At 43.4% G+C, this 13,163-nt stretch overlaps 1 protein-coding gene across 1 annotated transcript in view; it reads left to right on the top strand.

Moving 5' to 3' along the window:
* Positions 1–4,171: 4,171 nt before the first annotated feature.
* The window catches only part of fam20cb (FAM20C golgi associated secretory pathway kinase b), a 69,663-nt gene continuing 60,671 nt past the window's right edge, over positions 4,172–13,163 (top strand). The window contains exons 1-3 of the mRNA XM_083786790.1: positions 4,172–5,516; positions 6,185–6,360; positions 12,770–12,848. Of these exons, the coding sequence (XP_083642916.1) occupies positions 4,981–5,516; positions 6,185–6,360; positions 12,770–12,848 (791 nt within the window). The 5' untranslated portion in view covers positions 4,172–4,980. The remainder of the gene's footprint in view (positions 5,517–6,184; positions 6,361–12,769; positions 12,849–13,163) is intronic.

The following is a 13,163-nucleotide window of genomic DNA, read 5'->3' as shown; positions in this document are numbered from 1 at the left end:
TTATCAACGAATGTTTGCCTATAGATATATATGTCACTTGCTCAGAATAAGGGTCCATGTGGTTAAAGATATTGTTCTACAAATTGTGAACAGCTGACCCAACCCTGATGCAAAGTTTGAAACTGAAAGTCCTGATCTTGTAAACAGACTTTTACTGGTTTTGTGTCAAAAGGAGAAAGCTAAAGAATAAAGATATATTTTTAAATCAAAGTCCATCCATCCATCCATCTTCAACCCAGTGCCGTCGCTACCTATACGCACAATACACACTGTGAGTAGGACAACACGCCAAGGGGGGGCAACAAAATGTGCCAAAAAGTGCCAAGCCGACCCTCAAAATAACACATTTCAACGAGCGGCCGTGTGTGCATCCTCAGTCCTCACAAACAGCGAAAATAGCCGATCCGGATGAGGAATAGTAGCGCTCTCGTCGGGAGGGGGGGCAGCACAAATATACGAGTAGGGCAACCAAATGGTCAGCTACATCCCTGCTTCAACCGCTTATCTGTAGTCGGGTCGCGGGGACAACAGCTCCACAAGGGAGACTTTCCTCTCCAGAGCAACATTAGTAACTTTCTCTTAGGGGATCCCGAGGCGTTCCAAGGCCAGTGAGTCGATGTAATCCCGGCTATCTGCGCCTTGGTCTGGTCTAATGAAAACCTATAGGGGGTGAAACTCATAATATTGCTAGTCAACTTTGCCGCTGGTGTCAGTCAAATCATCAATTTCAGAAGAGCTCTCTGTCAGAGAGTTGCTGTTGTATGAGCGACACATTTTCCGCCCAATGATAATTCACTGCGGGATGAGAATATTAATCTGAATTAATTGCTTCTCGTCATCTCACAAGCGTCCGCTCTGATTACTGGATCTGAAGACTTAATGCCATCTGACAAGGTATAAAATGAGAGCGGGAAACCACACTGACGTAACAGCAGAGCCCTGTAGAAGGGAAAAAACCCACACATAAAAAAACACACTCAGGAGATTTCTTGATTCATCCTGAAAGGTTGAGCTGAAAATTGCACAAGACAAGCCTTGTGAGGAATCATTGACCCATTGGGCTGCTGTGATCCATGTCTGACTGACATCAATACACATTCATCTCCCGCCTTGTTTCACCTCGGGCTAGCAGGCCACAGGCAGGAACGGCTGGCATGAGATCTGGCAGAGGCAACAAGCGTCCGCTTTGTCTTCTTCCGCCCCTGGTATCATTGTTATCAAACACCAACAGAGGCAATCCTGATGAACCTTCTCCTTTGTTGTGAATTAGTCACTGTTAAAAAGGCCTCAAATGTCACTGGCCAGTGCAGTGCTGTATGTATTGTAAACCCTCCATTACACCGTAATTTAGCAGAATGCATCCTTGAGTAAGTGAGACAAGGATCCTCTCTCTCTCTGTCCCACTCAATGTGAAACACAATAGACAATGATGCTGTGGAGGAGGTTTGTCGGGCCTGTCGCGTGTCACTTGATACCTTGGTGCTTGATTCTGGGAAGGGCTCAGCTCGGTAAAGACGGGAATAAACCAATCACTTGTCACTTGCTGTACCCCCCCCCCCTCCTCCCAACACACACACACACACACACACACACACACACACACACACACACACACACACACACACAGACACACACACAATTTACAGCTTCCAATTGACAACAATCATTTCGTTGCTGTTTTAATTATTTCTCCACAGGTTCATTAGCATTCAAGACAAATGTTTTGTTCCAATGAATAATCTTCCATAGCGCATATCTCTTTTATAACGCCATTCCTTCCACTGTCGTGTTAGCACGGTCGGAGCGTTAATTATGAACTAATCTAGGGAGGTACAGTAGGTCTATCATCATCGTTCACTCATGCATATACGCCGGCATGCCATATTATGTTCATTCAAGCTATTTATTTCCTTACCTTTTTCCTCTATCCTACAACTACCACCACATTCAGTCGCTATGCAGCCTTTATTGCCATGGCAATTACCCATAAAGAGTAACATTTGCGTGCTGATTGGATATTGGAGAGTGCTGTGTGTGGTTTTCATGATCATTGGTGTGGTGTATTATCATTTAATAGGTTAAAGGTCAAACAGGGTAGCAGGAGGAAATCACAGAGTCAGTCTTTTCCCCTATAGGCTACTGCCTTCCTCAGTTTTTGAGTGGTGCCACTGCCTCCGCTCCATTACGCAGTGTCCCTATACATATGTACGTGAATGTGTGTCTGTCTCTGTGTCCGAGCACGGAAAGCTGCAACACGGTAACTCTGTCCTTTCTCAACCATTTCGAACGCGTGGCGGCTCGCCAGAACCGGGCCAGCCCCATGGGCGAGTTCCTGGGGGTCTGGACTCTGGATGTTGCAGGGACCCCCCGGGCACCCCCACACGCTACAGTTGCACCGCTTACTTCACACAGGTGTGATTTTTAGATGTCTACAGGTTCGCAGCGGCCCAGGGCCTATTCCATTTAGGAGACTCCTTAGCCCTGGAACATGACTGCCATGATGATTATCATGACAGTCATGCAGTAACTTTGCCCTGTTTTTTGCGCTCGCTGCATTTACAAGATTTCCGTATATAAACATTCAGATTTCAAATATAAAGTACTCACAAAGTTTCCCACGGGTGTTAGTTAGTAGCAGCGCCAGCGATTAGAATTGCTGCGTCCCGCGTTGTTTAATAAAAAGCATTTTTGTCCGAGCTCCCCGGCTACTTTTTTCAAACGTGGTTCGTTTGGGAAATCCACAGTTGCACACCGGGAGCGCACTCGCCTATTAGTCTGTATTGGCAGGGCGGTCAGCCTACCTATATCGAACACACTGAGTGCCACCCTCCTCCCGACCGATAGGGGCGCGTAGTTGAAAGCCAATGGCAAAATAACACCTTGGATAAAAATGCTTTTTATTAAACAACGCGGGATGCAGAAATTCTAATCGCTGGCACTGCTACTAACTAACACCCGTGGGACACTTTGTGAGTACTTTATATTTGAAATGCGAATGTTTATATATTTTAATTCTTTGTAAATGTAGCGTTCGCAAAAACCAGGGTGAAGTTGCGTCATGACTCTCGTATGAATACGAGAGTCATGAATCATGGCTAGAGACTCCTTAATATGAAAATACATCTCTATGATCTATATTGAAGACAATATTCTTTCTAAGCAGATGGGCGTGTAGCCTCGGAAACCCAAACACTTTTATTTCCAGGAAGAAAATGGGAGTGCGACAAATGCATTTTAAAGTGTTTGATCTATAGGCCTACAGGAATAGCCGTATTTATTGCATTCCAATAAGTAAACAAAAGAAGAGAAGAGAATTATATTTACGAACGATAAATAAAATATCTCTATAATATACTAGCATATTGTATTATTTGGTAGACTTTTATTATATTAACACTTTCATTTTGGGGTCTGGCCATGGGTCCCCAAAGTGTCAGGCCCCTGGGTAGCCCTTGTAGCATAAGATGGGCCTAGATGGATTATTGTGTTTTTTTAATCGATTGCTCGGAGAACCACAGTGCTGAAAGCTACTTTATGGTATTCATTTCATGCAGCGTTTGGATAATATTGAAAATTTAAGATGTGATCGTTTCTGAGTGGCAGTAGTGAAGGGTGGAACTCAATCTTTATCCCTTTGCAGCGGTCTAATAGCCCTGTATAATGTATCATCGACGGATGGGCTCATGTCTCAGAGGAGAAATTTCAAAGGGAATCCAACAGATGAATTTCAGAAAAAAAGAAGAAGAAAAAAATAAGAGGAGCTTCATAGGCTTTGCGGCAGATTGAATTGAATATTGGCCAGCCAGTGGGATGAGACGCCCTCTTCTTGCACAGGCTGGATGTGCAGCGAGGAGCCGAGGACCCATTCCAAGAGGAATACAAACGAGCACTGAGCACTTCAGCTTTCACATACACCCCCCCCCCCCCCCCTCTCCTCCTCTCTCCCTCTCTCTTGCTCTCTCCCTCTCTCTCTCTCTCTCTCTCCCTCTCTCTCTCTCTCTCTCTCTCTCTCTCTCTCTGACTCTCTCTCTCGCTGTCTCTGTCTCTGACTCTCTCTCGCATCTCTCAGCCAATCTCTACACGGTGACGCTGCGCAAAGGCTGGATCTAGTTCTGGCTTCATCATAATATTTAACACACCCACCCTGATTCACACATGCAAGAGAGTCGGATTCTCTTTTCTTAGCACTAAGGGGAGGCTGCCTGGCCCAGGTCTGTCTCCTGAGGGAAACGAAACGAACCTGCACCTGTGTAAAATATTCTTTGGCTCGCCTCGGGCACTCTGTCGGGACTATCCGATGTGGAATGTGAAAATATTACGCATGTTGGATTGCTGAGGTGGATGAGTCACGTCGGCTATACTTTTCCGGGACTTTCCCCCAAAAATATTATTTCAATCCGATATCGTTTAGTCTACGTTTTATCTGGGCCGCTTTCTCGCTCGTTGCCATCTGATCCGCGATAACCCGTTCCGTTCCACGGCTGATGCGCGCCGCCCCCCTCCTCCCCACTTCGTGGACACGCAGGTTTATAAAGGATAATTTACTCCACGTTGACGAGTTGGTAGAATTTAGCAGTTATTATAATAACCTAGGATCTAGCGTTATCACGTTTAAAGTAGGATAAGAGGAGGAGAGAGGGAGAGAATGTTGGGAGAGAATTATGGCTTGCGCAAGTCGACCGTTGGTCTACTCTGAACCGATTGGACCTGTTTTACCTGAGTGACTGCGTGTGATTTTGCGACTGAGATTTAGCTGAGATTCGCCCGCACACAGACCCGGGTGTCTGATGTTGAAAACGCACAGCCTGAACACTGAAGCCTTTACTCAAAACGGCAAGTGAAGATGGTTACTACGTGTTCAACGTGTATTTCTTTAGATTGGCGTCCAGCGTGATAAACATAATCAGCGATGTAGTCAGCCTGTTCATCTGCGTGTTGATCATTTGCAGTAAATACTCACATCTGCTGAAAAGGGAGACGATGAAGATGATACTCTTTCGCAAATTTCGCGTTTTGATCCTCATGGTGTTTCTCGTTGCATGCTCAATGCACATCATGATAGACTTGTTACCGAAGCTGGAGAGGCGCAGCGGCGGCGGCTGCTCCTGCTCGCACACGCCGAGCGAGGAGCCGCAGAACTGGGGGAAGCAGAGCTGGCCTAACAAGCACACCCTGCGGATCCTCCAGGACTTCAGCAACGAACCCAGCTCAAATGTCTCTTCCCATTCTCTAGAGAAGATACCGCTGGGACCTGCAGGGGATAAGACGGAGGGCTATAGGCGACTAGAGCTGCAGGGTGACAAAAAGAGACAAAATCAAGGTGACAAAAAAAGACACTTTATCCCGGACACCGCAGTGACCAAGAATAACGTGGCGTTGAGAGGTTCAAGGTTGTCGGCTCTCTACGAACATCCCTTATATAAAAGAGCATTACCGCCGCTCACAGACGAGGACACGCTGTTCAACGTCAACACGGACATCAGATTTGACCCCAAAGCCGCAGACAATCAGGAATGGTAAAAGTGCAATATTAATAAAATACATGTGACTTGCAGGCTATATTATCACCTTTTATACAAAGAGTAGGCTTAATTGATTGTAAGCTACTTATAGCACTGCATTTTTATTATAATTTTAAATATAATTATCTAAAAATATAGTCTAAAAATATATGCCTATCTAGTAAGATATAACTAACTATATTATAACGATATAATTTTTTATAGTAGGCTATATATCTATGCATAATGCACACACATGTGTATACAGTATATGCTTAATTTATAGCCTACATAAAAGTTGCAAAATAAATGCTCCTATAAAGCAATGTTAACTGCCAGTTCTCATTGCAACTATTGTAGCCTAAATTAAGATACATTTCCCAATTACCAATCTGTGGCAACATTTGTTCTTGGAAATTAACTGATCAATGTAGCTGAGCTCAACAGCTAAGCTAATTAAACATATTTTATATATAAAAATAAATAAATCTCTGAATATCTAGACCTCCATCCAGGTAAGCCATCAAAACATGTTGGCTTTATTATGTGCACATAGTTTATGTGTATTATTACACCTCATCTAGCCTACATGGACTAATGGCGTGGAATCGTTCACCCATTACAGCAATGCTCATCCTTTTGAAAACCTTTGAATCCACTGACATCCTCCTCCATCCTACCAGGCATGGTGAAGGCACCGTGGAGGAGTTCAGCCCTACAGGGGAGCTGACGGCCGAGTCCTACCCCAACTGGCTCCGTTTCCACATTGGGATTAATCGATATGAGCTGTACTCCAGACACAACCCGGTCATCGATGCTCTGCTCAAGGACCTGGTCTCCCAGAGAATCACAAGCGTCGGTGGGTCATTTAAAATGAAATTAGTTACCATTAGATACACTAAAAAATCCCCTGAACACCTGACTGCACATATCTTGGAAACCTTTAAAAAAATCATGTGCCATTTTGTGTCACTGTGTGTCTATAGTTAGTGTGATATCATGCATTCTAAACACAAAAAGACGAAATGATGCTGTCATTATTGTGTGTAGGCTACATAATGAAAAGCAACTCAGATCTAAGTAGTCTCAGATGTGTTGAAAGTCTCTTGGGAGAGAAGAGTAGCAGGACCTCGCTGTCAGATACAGTTGTTTTCTATTCACACTGAGAACCGATGAGATTAAAATGACACATCTTAGTGCCTTGTTTATAACATGCCACAGTACTATCCAGTAACAAATCTACTGTTAATGCAAGATTCAAGGTAATTGTGCATATCAAGCTGTAGGTCAGTGGTCCTCAACAGGCGGACCGCGGTCCATGACCGGACCGCGGCGCACCTCTCTGCGGACCCTGGAGAAATTATAGAATAAAGAGTCACCGCGACCGCGAGTTGAATTCTCCGCTCAATGCCGAGCAATGCAATTAACGCTCTGAATGTGGACCGACTGATTGTGTGTGCCTGTGTATTATGGGCCGGCATGTCATGATGACAATGTTGCGCTGACTGGCTCACTACTAGCTGTTAGATGGGGTCGCAGTGACATGTTCACACATTCAGTTGAATGTGTGAACAAAATTTGATTTTTGGAGATGAATAATGAATATTTGTCAAAGTGAAAAAATATATTTTCATAGTCTGCACCACAGTATTGGTTGGTTGGATGGAACCCGATTTGTATAAGCTTGGTTTGACTGTACTAAACAGGCATAGCTGTTTCTAGGGGTGGGGGGCGAGGGGGGCAGCCCCACCCTGTGGGGCCCACGTGTCCCGAGACCCGCAATTGTATTTGCGCGCGCATGAGACTGGACCATGGCCTTATTCAAAAATTATTTGTGGACCTTCAGCATTTCTAGTTGAGGACCCCTGCTGTAGGTAGTGCTGATAAATGGATAGACAAATGGAGGTAGGTTGTTTGATGGGTATTGGGTAAGCATGCTGTTTATCTCACAAGCAACAGACAAGTGCATAAAACACGCACACACACACACACACACACACACACACACACACACACACACACACACACACACACACACACACACACACACACACACACACACACACACACACACACACAGCTGGTGGAATCATGCTGGATGTTGAATCAATGTTGAATGTGATCAACATACTGGCCTCCTGGCCTACAATATTGGATGAGGGACTGGTGATAAGCTGCAAGTTCCCTCATGGCCTCCCACGAAATGGAGTAGAATATAAACACCTGCTGTTCATGCACTGGATCCAACTCATATGATGCAAGGTTCTTTCTTTGACTGTGCAGTCTCTGACATTTTGCAGAAAGCCACAGGTGCTTATGGAGGACACTACCAATATGGCCCGGTGAAAGCCCACACAAAGTTGCATAGGTAGAATATAACATTAAGTACCGGTATTATAATTTTTTAGATTATCACCTGAATGTTCCCACACACAGTCACACTCGCTGTTAAGAGGAGCAGTAGCAGATTTCTGGTTTATGAAAAAAAGTAGAACCCAACAATAACAACAACATTGCCCTAGAGCTAAGATTAAATACTTAGCGAGAACTGATTAGCTCTGTATAAAAGTATATGATCTTTGTTGTAAATTATTACAGAATAAGGTCTTTCTTTCTTTCTTTCTTTCTTTCTTTCTTTCTTTCTTTCTTTCTTTCTTTCTTTCTTTCTTTCTTTCTTTCTTTCTTTCTTTCTTTCTTTCTTTCTTTCTGTATCTGTGTGTTTCTGCTTTCCTATTTCCATCTGTAATTCTGTGTGTGTCTCTCAGGCCTGACTGGTTGAAGCTGTTCTCAGGCTTGCTGCTTGGCCATCTAAATACATGCTAGTCCAGTAATTACAGAGCCATAGCAGAACCCTGGGGTGGAATACCAATAGAAGCCAGCAGCAGTCGGTGATTATCTACATTTAAGGATAGAATAGGGACTTGGATGTATTATATACTAAACCTTTTTAAGCAGTGTTTATCGCCAACAGCATGGCCGACTTATGCAGCATAGGCTAGATTGATATGCAGGGCAGTCGAGACTGACATGGGGCGGCAGTAGCTCAGTCTGTAGGGACTTGGTTTTGGAACCGGAGGGTCCAGCGCAGACCACAATATGGAGTGTGGAGTGGACTGGTAGCTGGAGAGGTGTCAGTTAATCTACAGTAGGCATTGCCTAGGTGTCTTTGAGCAAGGAACCGAATCCCTAAGTGCTCCCGGGCATCTCCATGTGGGAGCGCATCTTCACAGTGTGTGGAAAAAAAGACAAAATAAAAGTCCTCGTTATTCCAACAGTTTGGAGGCAGTAGTAGTAACTCATTTGACACAAATATTAACAGAAGAAATCATAATGCTGTAGTTTTGGTTGCTTTAGCCATTTTCATCTACACAAAACCATTCTTTGTGGTTTAGATTTCATTGTCTCATCAGACCACTCCTTGCCTCTGCTCTGCTCCCATTGCCAGTGCAACACTAACCCTGCCAATGCAAAAGCCAATGCCGCAAAACTGTATTGTATGTACAGTAGAGTGAAGAGAGTTGACGTTTCCATAGGGAAATCAGTTGTAAGTGAAGGCTCTGTTGATGTTGATGTAGGTGGACAATCATGGTGAATGTGTCTGCATTTGCATGATCGCCACAGTATGGGCTGTGTACTTGTCAGCTCTACACAATGACTCTTGGCCTGACACACTCTCGTTTGACTAAATATCACGCATAGGCAAGTGCATAGGCATTCATGCATATACAGTGCATAAATACAATGTATACAATGCGATTCCCTCGCAAACCAGCACGCTAGCACACACACACACACACACACACACACACACACACACACACACACACACACACACATACACGCACACGCACACGCACACACACACACACACACACACACACACACACACACACACACACACACACACACACACACACACACACACACACACACACGGGTGGGTGGCGTGAGCTTGAACTCGCTTTTTGTCTTCTCCTGTAAACCATTATCTTGTCATCATCATTGACTGAGTCTGAGAGTAAAAATAGAAAAAGACCCTAGATCAATACTGAGAGCTGTCTAATGTTTTCCCTGAGAAAAACACCAGGAAGAACAAGAGAAGCCTTGGCCCCAGCCAAAGGCCACCAAAACACTGTGTGGAATTGATCGTCAGGCCGCTGGCTCCTCTGTCGTCGTTTCTGCCAATGTGTGTCTATGAGAGATTTTAGTGCTTAAAGAAGCACTTCACACATTTTCAACCTTATCTTCATGTAATTGGTCCTCACTAATGCTCATTATGAGATGGCACAATTTCCATCTACTTGCTCTGTGTCTCATTGGTGAGCTATGAACAGTTCACAAACCTGCCTACTGACCATTTATATGAAGATATGCTGAATATAGGTGATGTGGTCCTTAATGTTTTGGTAGATCTTCAAGCTCAAAACACATCGCAATGCAAAGCACTGTGAGCTTGTAGATTTTTTTTTTTTTTTTTTTTTTTCAAATATGTTTTTATTGAACAGATTATAAATTATTACAAACATTATGATATGAAATATTTTTTTTATGAAACAAAATGAAAGAAAAAATAGACAAGACAAAAAAGAGAAAGAAATCCCTTAACCCTCCCACCCATACTGCTCAGTGACACTGCATACTATAATAAGATGATAGAAAGCTCATGGAAAACATCTGAAAAGAAAATGGCGTACAGTCAACCATATCAATGGTATCCTGTCTATTAATCGTTTCTACTCAGGTAATGGACAAGGGGCAGCCAAACCTTATCAAACTGGCTCCCCCTGTTTCTCAGGAAATACCTTATTCTCTCAAGATGAAGTGTACTAGTCATTTCATTTAACCAGTGCTTAAATGCAGGAGCCTCCTCCTTCTTCCAGTGTGTCAGAATTAGTTTTTTCGCTGTAATCAGACCATAATAGAGCACCGAAGTCTGACGTCACTTTCAGTAGAGGGCGTCAGTCCCCAGGTTCATGTATTTTTTTAGTTGCATTGAAATCACCATAGGAGGATTTTTAGATTGCTTCATATAAGAACTGTGTTTGAAAAATGAACATGTCATCCCGGCCGCTTCACTCATATGGATATGAAGAATCAACTGACTGAGAGAAAACGCTAATGTTACTGCTACTGAATTAGTTACATTTTCGCTAGAAGCAGACTGTATCATATTATATATGAGTGACTGACTGTTGCAAACGATACAGAGACACCTCCGTGACAATAAAGCCGAGACAGCTTGTTTATTTTTGGACCACAACGCTTATAGTAGACGATATTAAGATCACCCCATGTTATTCTCCATAGAGAAATTACTTCCGTGAACCAGGGGAATCGAAGGGATGAGCGAGTTACGCCAGGACTTCGGTGCTCTATATGGTCTGATTATGAGAAGAGTTTCTGTGCTCTTGTCAACATAGGCATGGAGTCTGACAAACCCAGAATTATTAGTACAGGATCGGGGTCAATATGAATACTCAAAATATCAGAGAGCGTCTCAAATATCTTAATCCAATATCTTTGTATCCGAGGGCAAAGGGCGAAGCTATGAAGAAGATTTGCATCTATTGTATTACATTTGTCACAATGCGAAGAAATTAGATTGGTTATTTTTTTAATAGCCGAAATATAAAATAGGCCTATACTTATAAGCTTCCCTGTCACTGTCAGTGTCACTGTAGGATAAACTGTGGATAAATAGAATGTCAACCGAAAGAGAGGAATGAAACGGTATGATATGATGTCATATGTAGTAGGCCTATACAGTCTCATATACTAGGATGGTCAGACATGAGGATTTGTATAAACCAAGAGAATGAGAGAGAAAGAGCAAGGCAGGCGATGACTGAGTACAAGCTAAGAATTGGTAGAGAGAGAGATGGTCAACAGAGGAAGAGAGAGAGGGAGCTCCAATAGAGATTACAGAGAGAGAGAGAGAGAGAGAGAGAGAGAGAGTAAACAGTGGTGGAAAGCAACAGCACTGACTGTCCTTCACCTCCTAACCCTCCTCCCTTCCCTTCGAACAAACACTGTGACATCAGCACCCGCCGTCTCTCTCCCGTTTCAAAGCACAAACACACAAACACTGTACACGCACACACACACACACACACACACACACACACACACACACACACACACACACACACACACACGTGTATTAATATACTTGTGAGGACATCAGCAATTTTATTTGACATTTTAACCGTAACTTACAGCAGAAAAATAGCAGATCTACGAGCTCTTAAAGCTAACGCCAATCTGAATCATTTTCTAATTGTGTAAACTAACTCTAAACATCTTTTGTAGCCATAAAACAACCATTTGTCTTGTGAGGACCAGGGAAATGGTCCTCACAAATTTCACAATATCCGTTTGAAAAATTGTAATATACTGCACTACGCACGCACACACACACAATTACACATCTTGCAAACGGTGAATATTTGTTTTGTTAGGACGGAAGTTAGGACCATTGTTGCAATCTTTTTGTTCATCATTGTTGCAACATGATTTCCAGTCTTGTCATGTGACTCATGTCATGCTTGGTAGCATGTTCCTGTAGCCATGTGTCATCATAACTCCATATAAATATTCCATTACGGGCATCTGTTGCAAAACAATCCAATCTTACACCATGATGCCAGTGTTAGGGCAATCCTCGCCCACAGCATAAAGCCTGAGTTATACTTAATTACACACGTCGCCCAACCAAGTATGAATCAGGCATAACCACTTAAACCCAATACACTGTACCATGGGCCATGGGCCTCTAGGGTCTGTTATAGGGGCTGCTATAGCTGAATAGACAGTCCACCTGGGAAACCAAAGGTCCCAGGTTCACTTCAAGGCCTCCCCCACGTGTCCCTGAGAAAGACACCTAACCCATGCTTTCTGAGTGCCACAACCAACGGTTGCTCACTGCGCCTAGGATGGGTAAAATGTAGAGGACACATTTCATCTATTTGCAAATTAATACAGTATACACAGTGACAAAAAACACCCCAAGAGATAATACAAGAGATAATCAAAAAATAATAATACCGGTATACTTAATGCTATATTGGGTCCAAATTATTATTATTATTATTAAATAGTCCCTACTTTTTCCTCCATGTTGTGAGCTTGTAGACCTGTCATTAAATGTACACCATTTTTGCCAAATCTTCGCCTGTTGTGATATGCCCAGAATAGGGACACTACTGGTTAATATCCGCATAGCCTGCAGTCAATTGCTAAATCACACCGTTGTCTCTGTCAACCCACAGCAATGAAATCTGGAGGCACCCAGCTGAAGCTAATTCTGACCTTCCAGAACTACGGACAGGCTCTGTTCAAACCCATGAAGTAAGTTGTTGTCCCTTTGAATACGAATATTGTGTTTGTGGTGGATATTACCGTGCCCCTGCTGATTTATTGTCTCCACCAGGCCGAAGGCATGGGGAGAGAGTATGTTTTGCACTCCGTCCGTCCGTGTGTTTTTCTAGTTTAAGTCTATTATTTAAGACAACTAGACCGGTGCCCGGCTATAGAGCACCGAGTCAGTAATGATGGAAGTTGGAGATCCATGAGAGTACCCGTTCCACCCATCTGTCTGTGTCCCTTTTATGCCTATACATTTCTGTATCTGTGTCCGTTATTCCTATATGAAGTTCTGTGTCA

The sequence above is a fragment of the Protomyctophum parallelum genome (genome assembly GCF_964188405.1).
Source record: "Protomyctophum parallelum genome assembly, chromosome: 17".
Lineage (NCBI taxonomy): Eukaryota > Metazoa > Chordata > Actinopteri > Myctophiformes > Myctophidae > Protomyctophum > Protomyctophum parallelum.
This window is presented reverse-complemented; position numbering and strand designations above follow the sequence as displayed.